Source organism: Trachinotus anak, unplaced genomic scaffold (assembly GCF_046630095.1).
Source record: "Trachinotus anak isolate AG129_WGS33_773 ecotype Australia unplaced genomic scaffold, CSIRO_AGI_Tana_v1 ptg000007l, whole genome shotgun sequence".
NCBI classification, from domain to species: domain Eukaryota; kingdom Metazoa; phylum Chordata; class Actinopteri; order Carangiformes; family Carangidae; genus Trachinotus; species Trachinotus anak.
The window spans coordinates 21449579-21473269 of record NW_027273858.1 but is presented as its reverse complement, the minus strand read 5'-3'; the positions used below and the strand labels follow the sequence as shown (position 1 = coordinate 21473269).

The 23691-nt window shown below is 42.1% G+C and overlaps 3 protein-coding genes across 12 annotated transcripts in view; 1 reads left to right on the top strand and 2 right to left on the bottom strand.

Annotated features, from left to right (window-relative positions):
• LOC139623283 (heparan-alpha-glucosaminide N-acetyltransferase) overlaps positions 1-9849 on the bottom strand; it is a 28502-nt gene extending 18653 nt beyond the window's left edge. For 3 of the 9 annotated variants that reach the window (XM_071481381.1, XM_071481380.1, XM_071481385.1), the window contains exons 1-7: positions 8069-8499; positions 6674-6802; positions 6260-6354; positions 4933-5054; positions 3866-3984; positions 1457-1526; positions 1263-1329 (exon numbers count right to left, since the gene is read on the bottom strand). In XM_071481381.1, the coding sequence (XP_071337482.1) occupies positions 1263-1329; positions 1457-1526; positions 3866-3984; positions 4933-5054; positions 6260-6354; positions 6674-6802; positions 8069-8249 (783 nt within the window). In that variant the 5' untranslated portion in view covers positions 8250-8499. Of the gene's footprint in view, positions 1-1262; positions 1330-1456; positions 1527-3865; positions 3985-4932; positions 5055-6259; positions 6355-6673; positions 6803-8068; positions 8511-9464; positions 9606-9795 lie in introns of those variants that run through there. The other 6 variants (XM_071481379.1, XM_071481387.1, XM_071481383.1 and 3 more) reach the window with 6 other exon arrangements.
• pcbd1 (pterin-4 alpha-carbinolamine dehydratase/dimerization cofactor of hepatocyte nuclear factor 1 alpha) lies at positions 7579-11160 on the top strand. The gene is made up of 4 exons (XM_071481396.1): positions 7579-7745; positions 8510-8641; positions 8747-8827; positions 10211-11160. Exons 1-4 carry the CDS (start codon positions 7743-7745, stop codon positions 10301-10303), a joined length of 309 nt encoding a protein of 102 aa, XP_071337497.1. The 5' UTR covers positions 7579-7742; the 3' UTR covers positions 10304-11160.
• Positions 11161-11840: 680 nt separating this feature from the next.
• Positions 11841-23691, bottom strand: sgpl1 (sphingosine-1-phosphate lyase 1). Of its 2 annotated transcripts, none has more exons than XM_071481390.1 (14): positions 23529-23691; positions 20268-20433; positions 19555-19622; positions 19017-19164; positions 18808-18887; positions 18459-18587; positions 18286-18374; positions 17598-17706; positions 17153-17251; positions 16916-17062; positions 16447-16685; positions 16208-16354; positions 15996-16116; positions 11841-13897 (listed from the first exon to the last, which is right to left on the bottom strand). In XM_071481390.1, the coding sequence occupies exons 1-14, from the start codon at positions 23538-23540 to the stop codon at positions 13754-13756; spliced, it is 1698 nt and encodes a 565-aa protein (XP_071337491.1). In that variant the 5' UTR covers positions 23541-23691; the 3' UTR covers positions 11841-13753. The 2 variants fall into 2 exon arrangements, with proteins under 2 accessions (XP_071337491.1, XP_071337492.1); XM_071481391.1 differs by lacking the exon at positions 23529-23691 and adding an exon at positions 21211-21358.

The following is a 23691-nucleotide window of genomic DNA, read 5'->3' as shown; positions in this document are numbered from 1 at the left end:
ATGAGTGAGCCCTGTCACATTACATGTAGTCTGATCCAACGTTAATATACAAGTGCAGCTTTAAATACTTTTGCTCTTTTTCCTCTTAGTTGCCTCATGTTGCTTTGGAAACTTATCAAACATATCAAAGTGCTCATTACAAGTTTGGTTTTAATAGCTGACAAGTTCTGCTAATAGGCATTAAATTTAAAATGACCTTCTTCTGACACAGCGATTATAATCATACTGCATACTTGTAGCAACTACAAAATATGAGTAATTTAAATCTACTTTGAAGACTTTGCCTAACTATAATTGTTGTGATGCAAAAATATTGACAAAAACAAAGTACAAAATGCCACATGGGTCAGAACCCCTCAAAATCATGTTGGGCTTCTCTGTTCCAGGTCATTCTCAGGGTGGCAGGGTGGCGGTGCTTCTTTTTCCCTCTCTCTGTGAAGGCAGCATTGAGATGACTCTGGCCTGTTGCCCTTTCAGTTGGATTAGCCTGACTCTCTGGCCTTATGCAGCAGTTTAAAGAGCCAGAGCAGGAAGACACCAGCACTAATATGTTATGATGGATCTGCTTGCCATCCAGACAGCATATGGAAGACCGAGACATCTTGCATGGAAGAATGAGAGGAGCCATTCACGCTCACCAAAAATACACAACAGTTCTTGCCATCAAGGAAGATGATTGGACGGATACGACGCTCTATGGCTTCTATGTAAGTCTGCAGCACAACTGGCTCTGCTAACATTTGTATCAATCATTCCATTAGTGTCTCCCAAACGGCTTGATGACTGGAGTCTCTGAGCAATTTTGGTATGCATCTCAGGCTGCAGAGTTGGCCAGTGAAAAATAATTTAGTGAAACTGTTCTGTGGATCAAGGCAATGTTAATGTTTGATGACAAGAAAAGCATGAAGTCAATCACTTTCTGCAGTAAAGAATTACAGATGGTGCAGTTCTTTTTTGTATAATGTTTCTCTGCAAAATGAAAGAAGAATTTCAAGAATTAAGAGACCAATTAAATATATAAATAAATAAAAATAAATTTCTACATATTTTTCACATTATCAGTGAACAAATATTTGGATATAATGGTGCATGTTGAACATATTGCACAGATGAGTATCACTTAAGCACTCATTTAATGGAAATTTTATGAATTGTTTATGATTGATCTAAATCCAATCAATGAAATCATGCCTCTATATCTTCTTGTTGAATTTATCAAGATACTAATCTCACACATTCATCAGAAGCAGCATTTTACTTACATCATCCACTGAATACTGAGAGCCTTGGCAGCAAATGGTCTCTATAAAGTTTGATGTACAACGCCTCCTGTAAAAAGGATAACAAGTCTGGTCTGCCTGGTTCTGATGAAGGAGTAATCAGTGCTGAATGGTATTTTCATTATGGATGACGTAAAAAAAAAAAAACAACAAAAAAAAACAAAACACATGGGTACCTGTAGACGGAGGGTGCCACAAAGTATAAGAGAGCGATTACGGCCAGTAGGAGAGCTGAAACCAGAATAGCTGACAGAACAATGCAAAAAGCTAATGTTTACAAATGGACAAGTAATTTAACATCCAGGTCAGGAGCTTTATAGTGTACATACCAATCAGATTAGAAGCTGACTGAGGATAAAAAGGCTGATAGACGAGTCCAAACTGTCAGTTTTACTAGCCTCAAGACTCCCATGTGGGAATCAAACAGTGTCAAACGGAATCCCTCAAGTGACAAACAAGAGCCTAATGGAAACCTCTTTGCTGATCCATGACAGAGAAATCACTCTGTGTAATCTAAAACTATGGCATCTGAACAGGAAAATGTAAGACTACACTGGACCGAGGAGGATAAAACAAAGACTGAGGGCACCGTAGATAGGAGCAGGGTCAGGATAAGGTTTATAATATGAGATGGGACAAGTACGGTGGCCTGGGTGTCTTTTGTTTACGCAATAAATAATGAAATTCTCCAAGATCATAGTTTATTGCTGAATAATGTAGGCAGATATTTATTTGAAAGTTCACATATTTTTTTCAAATCTTTTTATTTGAAGTATTGATATCCATAAGAAGAAATGTTTGTGGTTTTTAAGTAAAAAGAAAAAATTCTTTGTAGTATTACATCTCAGGCTTCTCTCTGGAGTTCTAGTAACAACAGGTCAGTCAGCCAATCAGAAGAGAGGATCTGAGCCTCTCTTCTGTTTTCTGAGTGATCAAATAAAAAAAGACAGATTTCAGGTAAACACTCAAAGAAACCAAATCCTGCAAGGTTGGATGGTGGGTCTGGGTGGGTTGGACTTGGAGCATGGATGGGGGCAGTGACTGCTTTGTTGTGACATCACAAAGTTCCAGAAGTCCTGACGGCTGGTTTTAAGGCTCAGTTTCTGAATACAGGCTGTGTGCATTTCTCTGTGGACTGAAGCTTTGATACTTTCACAGTATTAGAACCTAGACCTGCTTTATAATCAAAATAGACATGGACATCTACCTTTATACAATATGGGACCTTTAATGGAGACATAGGCATGATGTAAATTATGCTAAATAGCACTTATTTTTACCATCTGTCTTGCTACATTATTGCTCACCCATCAGCCCCAGCAGCACTGAAATATCAGTGAGACATTTGACAGCTGTGCTACTGTTTATGAAACTATAACACATCGGCTCAGGAGATATCAGTGTGGTCTTCTTGCGTCAAAGCATGGGAAATCAAGGGGCAGCATGTGCAGTGTTTGTCTTTAGTGGAAAAACAAACAAAAAGAAGCCATTTTAACCTGAGCTGAATCCACACTATGACACCCACTCTGAACAAAGAGTGGTCACTTAATTGCCTCTGAAAAGTCCTGGCATCTCTGGTGTCCGCCCATAAAAACACCATAAAGCTCTCAGCACATGAAGTGAAGCAGCACCAGATCTCTGCGACAGCCACTGCTCGCTCTATTAGTTACTGTCAGAATAAACAGAAAACTAATGGAGGTATTTGCAACAACCAGATTAAGTTCAGTTCTTGGACGTGTGTGCTTAAGTCAAACACTTAATATTAGTCAATATCTTGGATTTCTTTGTAGGAATTAAGGCCTCAGCAGGTGACTTGTGGTTTGTGGTACAATGCAGAATACAGTACTAACATGATTAAAGGGTGAATCTGATAACAGCTGTACAAGAATACCACACCCAGCAAATGACCTCATGAAGGCCTGCAGCCGATCAATTAGAAGTAAACTTTGAAATTCAAAAGCAGGGCAGCTCTAACCTGTCTTGAGCTGCTGACCAGACCATTACTTAAGCTGAGCAAGTCCTACAGGGAGTTTGTATAATCACCGGTCTGTGGAGCTAATGGAAGCTCATCATACTGTGAGGGGTGCAGTCACACTGACCATATATCTGCTCAGATAATGGCTACTTGGCCTTAAAAGTCCGATCTACAACATAATCTGCAATATTGTTAAGTAGAGTGTACATTATGGAGGGAGATGCTTTCAAAATCCCATTACGTCCTAATCCTTCCACACTCCCTAATGTATTACCCACAATCCCCCACTCGCAGAGCCAGGCCCTCAAAACAAACAGAAAAGCTTTTCTTTTATCCCTTTTCAAGAAAGCACGTCTGATTTGATCAATACACATCATGTCCCAAGAGATGGATGAGAATTACTGCTCAGTGGATGTGGACAAGCCGAGTGATTCTCCTCTTTGCTGACTCAATTAAGCAGGGAGTGGATCAAAGGCTTGGCTATGAGCGTGGACACAGGTCCCCTTACTGTCATTGTGTCTCAACGAGGCAATCACACAGTTATTCAAAACTATTCAACTGATTACTGAATTTCATCATCGTGAATTCTTCATCAGGGTCGTGCACTCACGCAGGTATGTGTTGTTTGGTCTTTTATCCACACTGTGAGTGCAGCTGGGTTCACTGGCAGCCTCTGACATCTGGATCCAAACAGAGTAATGACCACCTTCTCCATACGCCTGACTCCACCTGCATCAAAAACAGTGAAATATGGAGAAATGCCTCCCTCAAAAGCACATAAAACAGACAGGCCGTTTTTATTTGATCCCCTCGGAGATTGCATTTCCGTTGAAGAATACATGTAATTACTTTTTCCATCCTCTTGACCTGACTCCTATCTCCCTCTGGAGATTTCACAACCCCTTGATGGTTCAACAGCACCACCTAGTGCCTAAGGCCTTATAGCGTGTCCCTCCGTCATCTTGTCAGGTCCAGTTTCAGCCCCCAAAAACATGCATTACACGCTCATATTGATCCACTGTTGGGATGACATACTAGCTATCGCTTGGAGTGTTATTTCAAAGAGAGAAGGAAATCAATAGCAGCACAGTCTGGTTAGAGACCTCAGCATTGATCTAAGAAGCCCAGGACCAGACCAGGGCAAGAAAAAGCACTAGAGGCTTGTCATGCTGCAGCCAAATCCCTGGCCCCATGTTTACAGCCCCCCCCCCCCCCCCCCCCCCCAAATGGAAAGCTCTGCCCCGGTATCTTGTCAGTACTGATTGTTTATAAATATGGCAACTGCCTCCTCCAGTTAACATCCCCGCTGAGGTTTCCACAGGACGTGTAGCTTTGAAGCTTTAATGAGCCCTTTTCATCAATATTGGAATGTCGGGTCTTATTAACCCCAAAAAGGCTCCTGATCGATACCCGGCGAGGTGGTTTAAGGGAGGGCATCACTCAGGTCCAGAAAGCAGGTCAGGATTACTCCCCCAGCCCTGTAAATAATCATGCAGACTGCTGATGCAATCATCGGATGCCACCACACTATATTATGTCTGCAGACAAGAGCAATACGCTCCCACAGGCAGAGTTATGAGTAAACAGGAAACAAATCAGCAGTTTTACCTCTGTGGACTGTAAATTAACAGCTGGTTTAGTGTTATTGATGCTTTGTTTCAATATTAAACTTGTTACCTGCAAAGAGTTGCATTCCGGGTCCATGACTCCACCTGCAGAGTCAATGTGAATCTAGTGCTGATCACCACAGATGCATTGTTGTTGTCAGGTCTCACTGTGGCCAAGCGCTGGTACACACACTGAGAAGTAAAAAGAGGAGAAACACTGACTTAAATGTACCTTACACTCAAAAATTTGGGATGTCAAACCATCAGAAAGCCCACAGTCTAGGACAGTTGTCCTCAAGAGTTCTACAGGAAAATCTGATGGAGTCATACTGATTCAGAGTATAAGGATTCAAGGCTTAGCTGCTCCTAAGGTTGTACTGAAAGACTAGAGGAAGAATGAGGATTAGGAGAAAAAAGATTAAGATTAAAAAAAAGATAAATATAAGTAAAATGTACACATGCCACAGGTGCAAATAGACAATGTGCAGGGCAGTATAAAGACTTCACTGAAGACAATGTGCTACTCAAGCTGCGAAAAAGGTTTGTTTTTATTCTGCAAAATGATTTTTTTCCTGCTTTCCTAAAATTTTCCTCTCCCCAGGTCTCTAAAATCCTGTCAATTAAAACAATCAAAAAAGAAAAAAATACCTTACAAGTAGATATTAACTTTATTAACTTTATTTAAAATGGTCACATGCCAGAAAAGGTTGGGAATGACTGGTATATATGTTAGAAAAGCAAAATTACATACAAAATACAAAGAAGTTGTGCATTTAATCATCCTTAAATTTACTTGCTGCTCTTCTCAGTTTACTTGTCCTAAGTGCAGACATCTGTTGGAAATATACTGTTTGAAGGGAGGTTTATAAAATCTGAGGCATTAATGCTGATGATAGCTCACATCTTGATTCTTCAGATTTTCAACAGGAAAACTGAATTAAAATCAAAAATTGGATATGTTGGGTTTCACAGAATGGGCAGAGTGCGTCTAATCATGGGCTGTTGCGTTGTATTATGGAAAATGTGGGATCCAGTGTTTCTGATTTATACTAGGAACTAAAGGTCAGGGTGTGATGCACAGATGTTGACCATAATTTCTTTAATTTCTTGTCCCGTGTGAGTCCCTAAATTAAAGACAGTCCAATGCTAAATCCCTGGTGTAACCCTTTAGTCGTGACTGGATAGACACCATACATATACACTGTTGACTTCTTCTGTATGTAAGGCAATATCCTCTTTGTTCTGTGTGCATCATTATGAATCTCCCAAAAACTGATAAATCCATATATCCAAGTTTATTGACCTGTTCATGTCTTAGCAAGCAGAGAAACCTGGAGAGATACAGTAGAGGAGGTGGTGGAGATACGAACAGAGACAGTCCACTGTTTGTTCTTTACCTTGTAGCAGTAATCTGACGTGTAGAAAAGCTGCACTTCTTCTGTCAGCTGGTTGTGAAATGTTAACAAAGCCTGGTCCATTTTCAGACGGGGCCCTGTAATGGTTTGATGATTTACAGCTGCTGCACAAAGCTTTTTATATGGCATAAATACAAGATAGCAGAGGGTGTATCACATCTTCATCAGAACACTGAATCGATACTACGGATTAACTGACATGTCCATTTGCTATAATCAGATTTTAAACTTGATTATGAGAAGCAAACACTAACACGAGAAGCTAAAGAGAGAACAAAAATGTTTTGGATTCACATGTACAGACTTTTCTTTGGTAGATTTATATGTAAAGCTGCAGCTACAGGAACATTTTGTCCCCAGGCCACATCCACCACTAATCAAACACACTGGACTCACCTGATTTTAAGTGTTGTCCATGGCTGCTGGCTACAAAGATTAACAATGTTAGACTTGCTTGTAGTAGTATCCTGGGATCCATGTTTCTACTATCAAAACAGCCACGGCTCATCTTTATAACTCTCACACCTATATAAAAGACGGTCAAAGGGCAGAGCCAGGCGTGGTTCCTTTTAATGTTTGGAATCACGTTTGGGGCAAAAATAATCAATAAGGACTGTCATAATTTGTGGAAGGAATGATAATCAAAACAAGACCGAATGGAAACTTTTCTCAAATTTAAAAAGCTTAGAAGTGCATGTGTGTGTGTATTAGTGTAGAAGTCACACATAATCTACATTTCTAAACCCACTTTGCACCTCTATTTGACTCCAATCTAATGGTTTTGTTTCAAATTACTGAATTTTATAACTTTCCCTTATAACCAAAACACTAAAGCCCCATTCTCATTTCCCCATCCAGCCAACTGTTAAATGCTGATCACTTGTCACATCCTCTCCTCTCCTCTCCTCATTTCATTAACCAGTTCATTTCCCTGAGCGTTCGGCGTGACAGATGAGTTCAGCGGGGCGCTCTCTCAGGAGCACCTCATTAACCTTTGACATGAACTCCACTCCGCCGAAGAGCGGGGCTTGCTTTAAAATCTGCTGTCCTTTTTAATAGATACATTATTTATGTGGGCGTTTATTCTGAAGTTTAAATTCATGTGTAATATGTGTACATATACACACATAAAATAGATTATTAAAGAGTGTATCTATATCCTTTCATCACACAGTAAACACTGCCTCACTGGCCTTTGTGCTGCTACAGTAGCTGGCCTCATGCATGCCTTGTGCAACAGATAAGTGTTTATGATTAAACCCATGCTGACAGGTGGCTGTGTGACTGTTCAGCAGTGGGGATTTCTGTTCAGGCTTCACTGGGGGCAGCTAAGCAGGACCCACAGCTCATGTGTCAGAAGGCTTCATTCCAGTTCCCCCTGGCTGCCACGGCAGATTTGCCTCTGTGCTGCAGGGAGCTGGAGCCGGAGCTGAACCTCCTCTGTGCATGAAAACACTCTGCAAACATGGTGAGTACACAAACTCACACTGCATTGTGTGTCGGACCTGCCTCCCACCTCACACACCTGTTGACATTTACCTAATGTCATTTTCTGAAAACACCACTAGATGATGTTTTACTGGAGAAACGCAGAGTAAATTTAACACTAAGTTAATCTGTCAGTGTAGTTTTGCAGGGACGAGAATGACATAAGCACATTTCCCTGTGGACGTGTGTCTGTGCATTAAGCCTCACTGTGTGGTGAATAGATGAGGTTTAATTCAGTGGGTATTGTTTGTGTGCTGCCCATTCACTCCACAGATAGAGCCGATTAGAGCGTTGCTATGATACCTGTTGATGTCATTTCTCTGTTCCAGGCTCTGGTCATGCATCTGTTTGCTCCTCTGGCGTGTAAGCATGACCACTCATCTGAGGACAAATCCTGCAAAAGCACCTCCGCGATAATGTTGAATCTGTTCAGGCGATGTTGTGAAATGTTGACAGTGCAGTTTGGATTTGGAGTCGGGGTCATGAGGGCTGAATGAAATGAGATGAATTGACTTTTTGAAAAACATGTGACCTTGCATCATGTGTCAGGATTAGGGACTGAATGACCAAAAAGGATCCCCACCCCCTCCCACTCCCACCACATACCTTTGAACCAGCCAGTTTTTTAAACCAGGAATGCAGCCTTTCATTGTTTCCAGATGGGATCCTGTGCAACCAATCACAGTTTGTGTTTGTGAAGCTGCCCCTCTAAAATGCACTATTACCCCTGCTCTGTCCTACCAGGCTGGTAAGATACAGAGTCTGACTGAAGAGGAGAGGACCCACCTACTCCCCCTGCTACGCAACGCTCAGTGGGTGGAGGTTGTAGGGCGGGACGCCATCTACAAAGAGTTTGTTTTTAAAGACTTTAATCAGGTTCGTAGTGTATCATAACTCACAAACTCACAAACCCCACATACCCACCAGCTCCTGTATGTAATGTACAGTATGATTTGAGGACATGATGTTATTTCGTTCCAGGCTTTTGGTTTCATGTCCAGAGTGGCTCTACAAGCAGAGAAGATGGACCATCATCCCGAGTGGTTCAATGTCTACAACAAGGTATATGAGACTAATCACATCACAGCAAGGAGGAGCCCAGCACTGTCACTATGTACCAGAGCTTCACATCCATTCATCTTTTAAATAATGTGATCTATATATATATATATATATACACATATATATATGTGTACATACACAAAGCCAACTTTCTGCTGTCACAAAATGCACAAGATCACACAGGTGCATGATGTTAAGCTCGCTAGACATCACCTCAGAGAAGTGTTTAAGCTGTTTCCCTTATAAATGCAGATGTGTCTTTCACCTAAAGCAGATAAAGCTTCAATATGACTCACTGAAGCTGCTGTACTCTTTTTACATTTACACTGGACCAAATGACTGCATGAACTGTTAAAGGGCTATGAAAAGTTTTTTTTCTATCTTGTTGTTTTGGTTCACTTTTTAGCTAGAAATCTGGTGACAGTAGTGGGACGTTCAGGTGGTAAAAGTTCAGATATTTCCCTCAGGAGTTGGTGAGGACCAAAACAGAGCTAAAAAGAAGGGCCCTTTGTCAGGTGGACAGAAACACAATGACAGGGGCCTGTGCCACTGAGGCAAATTAGTGTGTAATCCAGCTATTTGAGGCTTAAAGTGAGAGTTATTTGACGTGGGGTTGAAGGAGGTTTGTTTTATTTACCTGCAGTAGATTCGGATCCGCCGCTGCCAGTTTGGAGAAGCAGTCAGGAGCATGGCACAGAAGCTGAGAGAAGCTGAGCGAAAAGCTAGTATAAATTGAAGTGTAACAGCCCTCACTTCGGCGGAACTGGCGTATTACTACCGATTACTACGCACAAGCGCACCCTGGCACACCTCTGTCTGAGTCAAACGGCTGATCAGCGGAGTAACATAGTGCGCTCGGTAGTTGTGGTTGAGCGTAGTAATACACTAGTTCAGCCTTTGAAAAAAAAAAGTTCCCGAAGGGGGAAAAAATGTTTAAGATAAAGTGATAAAGTGGTGAAGATGCTTACACTGAATAAAGATTTCTGTCCTCTCTGCTGAAGCAGCGTAAACAACAGACTGTGTTTAAAAAACAGTAAGCAAAAAGGTAAACAACCACACGTTAACGTTAATGACTTGCATCAACGGCTAAGGTGATAATATGTGTACAGCTTGTTTTACTGCCCCCTAGTGACCGGAAAAACAAGCCAAAAAATACATAACGCTCTTAGTATGTAGTATAGTATACTACTTCCTAAACTATAAATGTAATTCAGATTTTAAAAATTGATTTAAAACATTTTCTGTTCAGTTTTCTTTAGATATTTTCAGATTTTAACATTAGTCCACATTATGCTGAGGTCACAACTTTTTCAACATAAAAATAAAACAAATTTCTTCTAATGAGAGTCACAGTCTCTGGTCCACTCTCCTTTGCCCCCTCAGGTCCAGATCACTCTCAGCACACATGACTGTGGGGGCTTGTCCCAGCGTGACATCACATTGGCCACCTTCATCGACCAAGCGTCTCTGATGTGACCGACATGCTGATTTCAACAGGGAAGACTGATGGTGGACATCACAGATCTTCATATTCATTCCAGTCTGACAGTGTGACCTACAGAACCCGCAGAGAATGAACCAGTTACTCTCAGTTCATCATGGATGATGTAGCCATCTGTAAAGGGTCCGATGTGTTTTTGAAAATATGCTGTTGTTGGTTTTTGCACATGGTGAATATGAGATTATTAACCAAAGGAAGTGGTAAAATGATGTTTACACATTAAATGATTCAAGTAATTCCACAGCAACCAGATAACATTCACAGTGGTACGTGTCCTTCTGTCTCGCGTGTCTTTTGTGCCAAGTGTGTTTGTACTTTCAGTAAAAAAGTTGTTTTCTATGTCTCGTCATAATTGAAAAATGACCAGAAATGGATTCCCCTTTGACTGAATCCATTTTATTGAAAACACAACCCTGCAGACCGTCTGCTGTGTTAACTGTTAACTGCTCAGAGTGTGTTAACAGTGTTTGCTATGGATCATTTGCTAAGAGAAACCAGCAGTTGCCTCCTCGCTAAAAATGAATCGGCTAAACAAAGATGCACAGAATTAAACCTCGTACATTCAGAAGCAAAATCTATGAAATTCAATATTACAAGCCTGACATAAGGTTGTGTTTGTCACAGGCTGCTGAATTGGACTACAATATACTTTAAAGCAGTGGTTCGCAACCTGTGGGCCACAAAGGTATTGCAAGTGGGCCAAACACATTTGCATAACATTACAATTTCGATGAAAAAATGTAATAATAAAAAAAGTGATACAAATATAAATGTTTTTAAATGTTTTAAAAAGAAATGACCCTTTAAAGCATTAAAAATATTTTAAAACTTCTTTCGTAGTTTTTCTTCTTGTATTAATGCCTTTGACTGTGATTAGCTAATGATGCAAACTTTTATGTTGTCGCCACTTGCTATCTCAGTCTGACTACACGCTCAAAGATTACATTACATTACATTAGAGTTGTTGGGGTGCATACATATGGGCATAATGAGCCCTGAGCAGCAGGTCCCTGGTGCAACCCCTTGCTGCGTTTCTCTCCACACTATCTCTCCACTTTCCCAATCAAATAAAGGTATAAAAACTGACCGAAAAAAAAAAATCAAAGACCATATTCATTGCAAAAGCTTCATTGTTATCATTAAAAGTACTCTGAGAAGGTTTTATATGGCCTCTGTATTGTTATGGGGTCGGCTGTGGGCCACCAACATTTCTTGCATTTTTAGGTGGGCCCTGAGTTGGAAAAGGTTGGGAGGTGCTGCTTTAAAGTGAAGTTTTGTCCTCCCTGTGTTCGTGTGAGAGAGCAGAGGACCTTAATGACCTCTGCGTTTTGATACCAAATCCCCGATGATGTTAAGAGAGAAAAACTGCAGAGTTGTCATGAGTTAAACCTGTGGAGGCACAGAGGTGAACACTCAGAAGCACCAGAATACAAACCAGGACAGATTATTCATTCACTTTTACAGAATCTACTTTGCTGAGTCATGACTGTCAAGTTACTGCTTGAACAGGAATTTGCAATAAAAGTTTTTATTCAAGGGATTTCTTAGCCATTCGATCGTCACACTTTTTGAGGATATTTCTTCAAAGCAAACAGGATGAGTCATTGTTAAAAAAGTCTTTTTCTTTTTTTTTGCACAGACATGAGTTTCCACATCCTGTCACTGGCCGCAGTATTAAAGGATGGACACGGATGATGGTGTGAGCTTCAGTTATTAGTGGGGTGGGGTGTTACGTCCTCTGTCTAGCGTCAGTCTTTCAACCAGGCGCTGACTAAAAGATGGAAAACAGGAACCTAAATACATTCATGTCTGATCTCTTTAAAACAAACAACTCACAAAAAAAGACTCACAAATTAAGTGATTAATAAACACCCAGTGGTCACACACATGGTTAAATCACACCAAGAAGGCTTCAACACTATGCCTCTAACAACGCATCTTAAACATTAATAGTAGAGCACTCCCCCTGTGTCTCATTCATAAAAAGAAAAGTTACATATTGCACAAACATGGAAATAATTTCATGGAAATACACAATATCAACGAGCAATATTAGGAAAGCACATGGAACAAAAAGAACAACACAAGGTCCTTTTGGTGTTACAGTATGCTTTAAGTTATCAGCCTGTTAGTAAATGTGTACGTAATCCTGTAGATCCACATTCAGACCGGCTGGAGAGCTCCATCACAGTGGATCTGTTTCCTCTTTATTACAGTTTGTCAAATGCCCTAACATTGTGAAGTTTATGTTAGAAATGGAAAAAAAACAACGGTCGCCCTGTTCGAATGTGTTTCAGTGGATGAATAAATGACATTAGAGTAGAAGCTGAGGTAGATTGAATTAGGAGACACGTGTTTAAAATAAGGTAGTACACAGGTGAGGAAATACTGAGTGTCTGCTACTTGATAATATACAGTAGACAGCCTTCAGTCCTGTCTGTCACTGCTTTACTTTACGAGCTAATTCACTGTGTGGAAGTCTCCTCACCAACTCAAAGAGGCTGATGATCTTTAGCCACTTTTAAAAAATATTCCTGCCCTGGTTACAACTTTTCCCTTATTTTAATTTAAAGACATTTTTATTGAATATTAATGACATTCAGATCTCCTACTTTCCAAATCCTTCTCCCTCTGTCTACACATCCAACCACTGCAGATGGACCACAGGCTTAAAACAGAAAGAATATCATCAAAGTTAAGTGCTAACAAACGAGAAAAAACATGTTCATGCTGACAGACAAACTATAACATCTGAGAACTGTGGTTTCAAGTGATTTACAGATTAACCTGATATGTTCTTGTCGGGGCATTGCAGTGCTTTTTTTCCCATTAAAATGCTGTTTTTCTCCAGAGAGCTGTTACATGATATCGACAGACAGACGTCCACATTTGGAGACAGTCAGGAGCAGTACTTCAGGTTTCATGCTAGAGGGCAGCACAGCGTTTCTAACAAGCGTTTAGTGGTCTGGGTTTTTGCTGAGTCATCACAGATGTTGAAGCAGTGATGCTGAAATGTTGTGGAGTTTGAAAAAAAACAACAAAAAACTGAATGGTTTTGCAGTGAAATCAGTAGAGATGGTGACAGATATGTGCATTTAACAAAAGCTAAAATTGAAATGAACATTTAAAACAAATAAAATAACACACAAACACTTCTAGGACGTTAGGAAAATCAAATTAAAAAGACTAAAACCAGTCTCTTCTTCTGTGGGCCATTTAGGCGCAGTGTGACAAGCGGTTTCCGTCTGGGCTGATTAAGATGACGATGGCTTGTGCTTCACAGATCTCTGCACGTGTTTTCTGTATGCTGTAGGTATGCAAGATAAGGCAACCGTTGAGTGATTAACTCAGAGCTCTGGGAGGAGACGAGCGCGTTTCCCTGCGTGCGGTGGGGGTCAGGGGCCACGGGGGGGCCCAGTCCTGTTTCAGTGAGCTTTGCCGTTGCCGTTCATGTGGCTGGTGTTTGTCTTGGGTACCTCGGTGCTGTAGAGACAGTCGAGGAAGCCTCTGGAGATCTCTGTCACCATCGATCTGTCGGGGATGGACTGGGCCATGCCGTAGATCGCCCCCTGAAACAGCAGGAAGAGAGAGAGTGACACAGTAGTACACAGTCATGGTGTAGGTTTGGAGCTACAGTTGTCATGATGCTTTGTAAGCATAAAGTATATTGTTGCCATGGAGTCAGTGAGTCAGCTGTAGGCTAAAACATGAGCTCCATCTTCTTTGGTCCATATTTGTTTACATTTTGTCAGGAGAGAAACAGCAAACGTGTGATGTCAGCAGGTCCTGTTTGCAGTTTGCAGATGATTATCACTAGAAAACCACGTGGGCGGCTGTGGATTAGCAGCAGAGCGGGTGGTCCACTAATTAGAAGGTCAGTGGTTTGATCCCTGGCTGCTCCAGGCCGCGTGTTGAAGTAGGCAAGATTACTGAACCTCATCTTGCCCCTATGTATGAGTGTGTGTAGGGGTGTGATGTATGAATTTGTGAGTGAATGGGTGAATGTGGCGAGCATTGTAAAGCCCTTTGAGTGGACAGTAAGACTAGAAAAGTCCTGTGTAAGTGCAAGTCTGTATTCAAAACTCTGATACTGAGGAAACATGATGACTCTCAACCAAATGCTGGAGCTACAACAAGTCAGCCAAGTGGATTTATGGACGTTAGGGATAATGATTTCCTAAAATTATGTGCATCATGCCTGTGTGTTTAGATTTGACGGAGTTATAATACAGAGAAGGGCACACCCCTGTATTAGCCTCAAGACAAGACCAAACCAGACTTGTTTGAAATTAAACCAGTGAGTGAAAAATGAGTGTGAAAATTAATTATTTATACTGTTATACTGTAATTTCTGGATTTATTTTAATCCTCCAGTAGGATTGTTTTTTTTCAGCAGGATTTTACTCTGTGTGCGGCCTTTGTTTTCACGTCTGATATTCAGATGAAGATAACGTTTCATTCACAGGTGGAGTTTCCCCTTCACCTAAAACCAACTCCCACAACAACACATGCAGTTTGTGTTAACTTGAAATGACGGCCTGTGCTGCAGAAAACAAAACGCCACATGTACAAACAGCTTCCGTTTGATTTCATGTTCAGCCTTAATGACAGATGATCGGCTGAGGAGGAGTCTGCACTATAAACTGACTACAGGAGTGAATATATTTACTATGTGTTAGCTCTGTAATAGACAATAGACAGAAGGCAACATGTTAATGTAAATGTAACAGGTTACACTGTGTGATTGTGGAGCATCAGAGCCAAACAGTGAGATATTCATTCTGAGACTGTGACCAGAACAGATTTCACCACAGAGGCTTTTCACAGCTTTTTTTTTAAAACAGTGATATTTTTGAAGCGTGAACTTCTCCTAAAACAACTTGCACAGTGTCATACTGAAAGTTTCTTTCAGTGTTGCAGTTTCTTTTTATATCCATGTTGTTTGGGATGATAAAATTGGTGATGAGGCTGTTGTCAGCAAAATAAAACTTTAAGTCTTTCAGCTCCTATACAGAGCTACAGTGTACAGGATAATAATCAAATACCAGTGTAGTGAACGTACCCTCAGTGTCCACTACATTAGGTATTATAATTAGTAGGCGCTGTCAGCACTCAAGGAAGACAAACAGCTGACCAACGCTATGAACTCATATTCTGCTCTCCACCCTTCTTGACTCTATTCTAACCCATTCTACTCTATTGTTGACTCCACCGCTATCAGCACTTTTGTGTTGACAGCACCATTGGCTGCCAGATGAAATCCAACGCAACTGTACTGTCATAAACTATTATTAATGTCTGTAATGTTCAGTTTTTATTGACAAACAGTGATGTTTCAACTATACATTTAAGGACTGAGGTCATAGTTAGTGACTTTGTTGCACTGGTCTACATTATATTGAAAGGTGTTTCTAATATTCTGCACACAAACACCTCTTAGTATAATCAATACCTGTGACCTCAGTAATAAGCATGTGACTGAATTCACACAATTCCAAAAGAAACTGAACATTATAAACTTTGTCAAGGTGAGATGATGATGATGATGGTGATGAAGGTGATTCATTATGGCTGAGCTGTGGTGTAGACTGTATTGGTACCTAATTAGGTGGTTTTGTGTATTCAGTAGATGTGAATTTGTCGAGTGCGTGGGCAGAGCTATCTCACCATTCCTGTGGTTTTCTCTTTGGGGTTCTTCATGATGATGGCGACCTGCTCTTTGACGTCACGGATAAACTGATCGGCGACCCCCGGCTGGGTGTGCAGAACTGTGCAACAGATGTGGATGCTGTGACAGAGGAGATCACACAGTTGTTAGTGGTTACTTATGGATATTTATTATACCATTAAATCTGTTAAATTACCGTCCCTACGTGTACCTGGATGGGTACTGCAGTGTGTTCAGATTCCAGCCCTTCGACGTCAGAGCGTTCGACAGACGGAAAATATCAAAAACATCTGAGCCCATTGCCACCACGGACACCTCCGGATCCCCAAACACAAACACTCCTTTTACCTTCTGGACTCTGTCAGCGAGAGAAAAGATGAATGAACCTTAGAGCTGACAGGATAAACTGTACTGTCTGTGTGTACGTCGGTGTCCGTCTGAGAGTCTCACTCTGTTTTGATTCTGCGTGCTGTGCTGATGATCTTCCTGGTGGCGTCTACATATCCGCTCTCTCCCATGTGCATCATGGTCGCCCAGCAGGCGGCGATGATTCCCCCTGGCCTGGAGCCTGCTACAGAGGGTGAGGCGTAGATGCCCCCCTGCCAGTCGGGAGCTACAAAGTACTGATAGTGACGGTACTTTTTATCACTGTAGAGGATCACAGAGGAACCTTTGGGGGCGTAGCCGTACTGGAGAGGAATGTGACACACACACACACACACACACACATTGTATTAAAACAACCATAAAATCATGGCTTCGGTACATATGAGATAAAACTTTATAATTCATGACTATTGAATTACACATCATAAAATAGCTACAATTTATTTGTCAGGCTTGTTTATTGGTTTTAAAAATAATGTAAATAAAATGACAAGAAGCAGTGATCTGATGGGAATAAACAGCCACTCCTTACCTTGTGCGTGTCTGCAGAGATGCTGGTAACACCTTTTACCCTGAAGTCGAACGGGGCGAGTGGATAACCAGCCTTCCCCATGAAGACAATGAGGAAACCTCCCAGACAGGCATCCACATGCAGTGGGAGGTTGTAGCGCACAGCCAGCTGGAACACACCAAGGGAAAGTGTCACAGATCTGACTTCCCTGTTTTCATTTCACAACATATTTAGGAGGAAAAATCTGTCACTCCCGACCTTTCCGACTTCCTCAATGGGATCCATGATTCCGTGAGGGAACTGAGGCGCCGAGCACACGAGCATGGCTGTGTTCTTGTTGATGGCTCTCCTCATAGCCTGGAGAGAGAACAAACAGTGTGGGAAGAACTGATGTGTGAGAACAGCATTCATTTAGCCTGGCTTGTCCTAGTGTCCTGTGAAATGTACATTATGCATTTTAAAAAAAAACTTTTGTGTATATATGAGTATGTGTGTGTGTGTATATATGTACACATATCTATTTTTATTTTCATTCATTCATATATTGTTTTATCTTGTTTGTGTTTTATCTTATTTATGCTTCTAAATGTTCTATTCCCTTTGTTAGGCATCTTGAAAGGTGCTTATACATAAAATGTATTATTTGTTATAAACAATTTATTATTTAGTTAGCACATCCTCTCTGTGTACTCTGTGTTCTCACCTTCACGTCCACTTTCATGGTTTTCTTGTCCAGGGGAATGTGAACCAGCTTCATCCCAAAGTAATGTGCTGCTTTGTTAAAGGCTGCGTGGACGCTCACAGGCGCAAGACTGTCGGAAAATAATGAATGAGTTAGGACACTTCCGTGGAGAACACAGTCAAGAAGGAAAAAGCAGGCCCATTTTTAGGCTACGTCCACATGTTTACGCCTTACGACCTGTTTTAGTTTGAAGTATCTGCGTTTCAATCTGGACGGGCAAAAAATGGAGATCTATAGAAAGACGCAGACACCATCTGTCGCTCCCTGACTGGGTCTCATCAGCCTTGACCACAAGTGGCGAAAGCAACACGAATAGTGAATTACAGTCAGCGTTACTGACCTTGTTGTGTTTGCTAGCAGCTGTTGTGCAGTTAAATTCAGCATTTTAACACTACAACTGCCTTTGCTGTTCCTCCTTCGTAGTATTTTGTGCAACTAATCAACTGCAGGCTGCTTCCTGTTTACACCGGCTCGTGCATGCCCAGTGTACATGAACGGTCACGTGTGTTTTCAGGTGTGTAGGTATGGATGGAGATCGACAGAGATCTGGAGCTAAAACGCTCGTCTGGATGGAAACTGTTTTATTTAAAACACCATGTTAAAATGAAAACATATTAGTGTGAACGTAGCCTGATACGAAACATCTTACATTTCAGGGTATTTGACACCACGTTCATACGCCATGTCTCTGTACGCCTTGCAGGCCATCAGTATGCTCTCCGTTCCCCCTGAAGTAACCTGGACAAAGCAGAAGTAAAGATGCGTCAGATATGTCCACCTACAGTTTGGCAGTGTTTCCTGACTGACTGTACGGTGACTTACTGTGCCGCAGGAGTTGGGCCCGCCGTGGAAAAGAGCGCAAGACATTCTAACAACCTCTGCCTCCATCTTTCGTACGCCAGGAAAGATGTCTGGGTGGAGTGGATTGCTCCATGCAAAATCTCCATATACCTGAGAGCAAAAGAACATTCAAATGTCTAAATATTTACACACACAGGGTGGCAGTTGTTTCATTTTAAGGGACAAGCAGGAGTTGTTTCTCATAAATTACACAAGAAAAAAAAATCAAAAAACTTTGTCCTGTAACTGTGACTAAAGCCAAAATGTATTCAGGCTCGACCTTGACGATCCGTGCTTGAAATACAAAGTCCAGAGAAACAAAGATGCAAACCTTCACCAGGAGTTTGGTCAGGGATTCATCGCCCCAGTACACTGCACCCGAGACACATCCTTTCTCCCACTGCACCTCATCTGCAACAAAACACCCTCTCTTCAGAAATCACTGGTTTTCTCCAAAAAAGGTCAGAAGAACTCTGCAGGGACTCAGCTGTGACGTGAACTGAAGCACGAGGCCGAGCTGAGGAAAGAATGACGACTTACTCAGAGTCTCGTACTCTCTGATTTTGTCCAGCACTTGGCTCTGAGAGAGACCTTTAGATGGCAGCTGTTTAGTGTAGCTCATCCCTTCCTTCAGCGTGCACAGACTGGTAGACATGTCATCCAAAGCCTTGTTCAGCTGGCTCTGGATCTGCCATGAAGAGGGGACAGAGTGATTTTATTAACTGTCTCTGGATGCAGTGAAAATAACAGTACAGTAAAGCTGGAAAATGGAATAAAGATGAAGGATGTGTGTTTCAGACTGATCGTGACAACATGTCCATGTGTTATCAGCCTTTAATCTAAATTTCTGATAAAGCCTGAAAGCGAGCTCTCCACTGGTGACATAATGACCAGAAGTAACCGAATGTTATCACCAGTGCATGATGTTAAGTGTGCCAAAGGTCTGACCCCCCCTCCTCCCCCTCCCCCCTCTGCATGCTGTACTCAGTCATCTAAGAGTGACTCACAGGAGTCTGAGACACAGAGTCAGTGAACATCTGCTGGGAAAAGAAGGAACAGATTCACCACTGATACTTACTGCCACGCCAACAAAGGGTATTTTTCTGATGAGTCGAAAGCACTGCTTCTTGATTCGGGATGTGAGACCTATTAGCCACAGGGAAAAAAAAAAAAAAAAAGGAGCAGCTGTGGTGAAACGCTGGCACACACTCAACCACAAGATATTAAACAGCTGACTCTGACCTATAATCACAAGCGAGGACAAGACGTGTGCCACGAAAATCGCAGCCATATTGACAAAGCATTTTATCCTGACCCTGAAAGCTCTGGAGACGTGCAGCGAGTTTCAGGCGCGCTTCCCCGCTCTGACCAACTTGAACTCTCTGAGGTGAAGCGCGACGGGTGGAGCTGACCCTGCTGCTGAGGAATTCAACCATTGATTGACTGATTGCACATCTAGAAAGTCTTGTTGATTGAAGGTATTTCTCAGTCGCGCACACTAGAGAAACAAGTACTGAACTTGAGGACACTAACTGCAGAGCACAAGAGGAACTTTAAAAAGCAGCTCGCTTCATTGCTCAGACCACACTTCATGCAGATCACCAGAGGGTAAACCTGATGTCAACACTTCAGTGAATGTGCCTGCAAATTACAGCCTGACTCAAAAAGCTTTGTGAACATGGCCTCTACAATTTTAGGAGACAGTTAAACAGCTCATCTCATGTGTTATCGTGTCTGGTTCAGCCTGCAGCCGACCTGCTTTGTTCCCGTGTGTCATGTGTGAAAGATTACTTTCTTGCTGGAAGAGGAAGCCTTTGACCCAGACCGCTCCCAGCGTGGTGATGACCGTCACTCCGATAATCTGCCACGGCTCCAGGTCGGCACAGCGCAGGTTGACCTGTCGCCGGCCCTCCTGCAGGTACAGCAGGACCATCTCCTTATACACCTCCAAGGCACTCTGCACACACAGACACACACTCACGGATTACAACTGAACTGACTGTAAACACTGAGGTGCAGACACACAACATTTTGATACAAAGAAGAAGTTTGATCTCTAACAGTTTGTTAATACTTATGTCAAACCCTGCAGCAGCACATTATTCATGTTCACAGTAAAACACTTTGTAACTGCAAATACATGTGTCATCAATATTTTCTCACATTAACATGAGGAAGTGCGATGATGGAAGTTTGTCATTGTTTGACCTGTTTTGTCAAAATGGTGCAATGACTCAGTTTCAATGAATTTTTACAAGAGGTTTAAAGATTCAATTCCTATGAATTGAAGTGCAGGAGCACACCGGTGGCCCACCTGGTAGAGTGTGTACCACTCAGGCACAGTCCTAACTGCAGCGGCCCAGGTTCGAATCCAGTCTGGGCCCTTTGCTGCATGTCATCCCCTCTCTCTCCCCCATAATTCCTGTCCATCTCTCACTGTCTCTATCTCATTAAAAGACATAAATGCCCCAAAAATATAAAATAAAATAAAAAATCTATGTCCAGATATAAGGATGTTAAATTACAGTAATAATCATGAAGATTTTAAATAAAGTATCTTTATTGTCCCTTTACAGGGAAATTGATTTGATTGATTATCCATATAAAAGTCGAGTCGAGCCCTAAATCTTGATGTGCAGTAGATGAACACAGAAAAACACTCTGACAACTCACTATTCAGGAAGAACAACCTGGTGACCAGATACCATCACAGATCACAAACTTCAGTACTTACATCAAAAGACATTGTGAGACCCACACAGCTCAGTTTCCTCCTCACACTAACACTGCTCAGTTTTTCAGCCGTCTCCTCGTCCCCCAGGTGAGACTGAGGGAACGCTCTCTGCCGAGTGGACCACTATCACCAGGCCCCGCCCACTGCACAAACCGGCCACAACACATCCAGCCAGCTGAGGGGTTGTTTTGCAATCAAGCATGATTGAGACAAGAAAGGGAAGTTCGCTTTGAAACACACAGAACCACACTGTGTGTTTAGCTCTCAGATCACATGATCACCAATAAATATTGAAGTATTTTAAAGGGAATCTGAATGTGATGATTCCAGTCTGAGCAGGTCTGACTAAGCTTAAATCAGAGGAAATGAGTCACGAAGGCCGTTTCATAAGTGCAGCGAAATTATCTTTTCATTATCTCTCCCCCGTGGTGTTTTTTACAACTCAATAGCAGGCAGTGTGATACCACCTCAGCCACAATCAGATGGAGAAGAGCTTAAGGTTCAAAAGACAGTATCTTAAGTAATCACAATCTGTGCTGTCTGACATAAACATCCCATAATAGTACAATGAGGCAACCTCCCCTTGCATAAAGGAAACACTGTGTTTATTGTCTCTGGAAGGTTTCTCCATCTTTGTTCCAACCTCAAAGGATGGCAGGTTTTATTTCAGTCTGCATCATCCACAGAGTTTCATGATGAGAAAATGAGTTTTTGTTTGGTTTTTTTTTGCAGTGAATGAAGCTTTGTTTGGGCTGTGTGAGGGCTGTCAGTGAGACACAGGAGTCCGCCCCCCCTGCTCGGAGCACAGCTGTCATACCTGCCTGTTTGGATAACATGTTCTCATACAGGTTTGGCAAGATCAGCTGCACAGAGGCAAGTGGGAAGCAACGGAAAATAAGCCGTTAACATGTGTCGTCTCAGGAGGCCTGACTTGAGTGTTCATGGTAGGGACAATATTCACACGGAAATGTCGAGCACAGGTGCGCGGTGATCATTGGACACGTGTGTCATAAAGAAAAGATTAAATTGTGTTATCTAATGTGCAAAAGGCACGTCTGCCCCTTCATGTCCAGGCCTCTCTCTCTTTTATCCAACACATTTTCTGTCCATGTTTCGCCCTCTGGTCCACCCGCACTGCTTCAAAACCCATTCAGTGCTATCTTTGCCTCAGGAAAACTTGAACCGGGTTCACACAAAGACTCTTGTACCAGCATTGTCCTCCTTCATTGTTGGAGCAGTGGACGCCCATTCCTTTGCTCCCCCTCATACAACATTTGACTATTCTGTAAGGAGAGCTTTTGTTGTCTCAGAGGGGAGGTCATGTTCTCATGGAAATGTACTGGGTGTGAGGTGGCTGCTCCTGGATACATCAAGGGAAAACAGACTCTGAGCACAACATCACTGCTGCTTGTAGTCAAAGAGAGATTCAGGGGGGAAATAATTACAGCTGTGGTGTATGGAAAACTTCTCTTCAGCTGCCCTGCAGAGCCTCTGAGGCATCATGACATGAACTCACATTTTAGGACCAAAATCTAAATTTCAAAATTTCAAAATTTCAAAATCAAGCTTTTTCTTCCTCTTCCTCCCTCCCTCCCTCTCTGATCCTGATGAGTCCAGTCACGGTGACAGACTGGAGGTTGACTTTGCACTGACAGCAGATGTGTGTCAGGCGAGCCGCCCTCTAGTGCTCAGTCTTTTGTCTATATCTGCTGCTGGAGTCTACTATCAACAAAAGTTGATTGTGCTGCTTTAAGGAAAACCCCTCAAATCTCAGCAGCTCTCTGGTCGCAGTACAGAGAGAAATGCTTTGTTTAAACTTCCTCCAGGTTTATGTTGAACAGGATCTCTAATTTTAAACAGTGGGTGCTGCAATAAACAATAGGAAGTAGCTTTAAAGCTTTTACAGGGGGGTGCTCTCCACCAGCAGACACTTTATCATAAAATAAATCAGGTTTTGCTTTAATAAAATCATACCATGTAGCTATGCATAGGCAGCTTTCTTTTATTGCGTTATTATAATAGTCTGAAAACATAATGTGGCTCATCTCATGTTTGTCCCGCTTCAAGGGGTCAAAGCATCAATGTAGGTTAAGTGTTTCTTCTGTAACGTAAGGCTCTGATAACAAAGGTCACAGTGAAACTCGCTGTGTGTGGACTTGGAGCATCACAGAGAGCGAAACAAGTCGGGTCACTGGCTCACTTCAGTCCCGATAAACAAGTCCTCCCCTCTCCGAGCGCCTTGTAGCAGCGCTGTCATTGTCCCGAGTCTCGCAGTGTAGGTAATGAGCCAAAACAGACCAAAGTGAGGCGACACCTACCCAGTAATCCATGTCGTCGAGGCTGACTCTCTCCGAAAACCCTCTTTTTGTGGTCTGCTCCTCAGGAAAGTGACCTCCCGCAGTCTGCTGTGAGTCTTCAGCTGCTCCTCTACATGCTCCTATCACACACGGCAGTAAGCTAACCCAGATTCAGGAAGTAGCC

Coding starts and splice junctions, on each gene's coding strand:
- sgpl1 (XM_071481390.1), bottom strand. Junction 16,686..16,915: donor TCTCTGCAGACACGCACAAG/GTAAGGAGTGGC, acceptor ATTCCTCTCCAG/TACGGCTACGCCCCCAAAGG. Junction 13,898..15,995: donor AAGAGAAAACCACAGGAATG/GTGAGATAGCTC, acceptor CTGCTGTTTCAG/GGGGCGATCTACGGCATGGC.
- pcbd1 (XM_071481396.1), top strand. Junction 8,642..8,746: donor TTTTTAAAGACTTTAATCAG/GTTCGTAGTGTA, acceptor ATTTCGTTCCAG/GCTTTTGGTTTCATGTCCAG. Junction 8,828..10,210: donor GGTTCAATGTCTACAACAAG/GTATATGAGACT, acceptor TTGCCCCCTCAG/GTCCAGATCACTCTCAGCAC.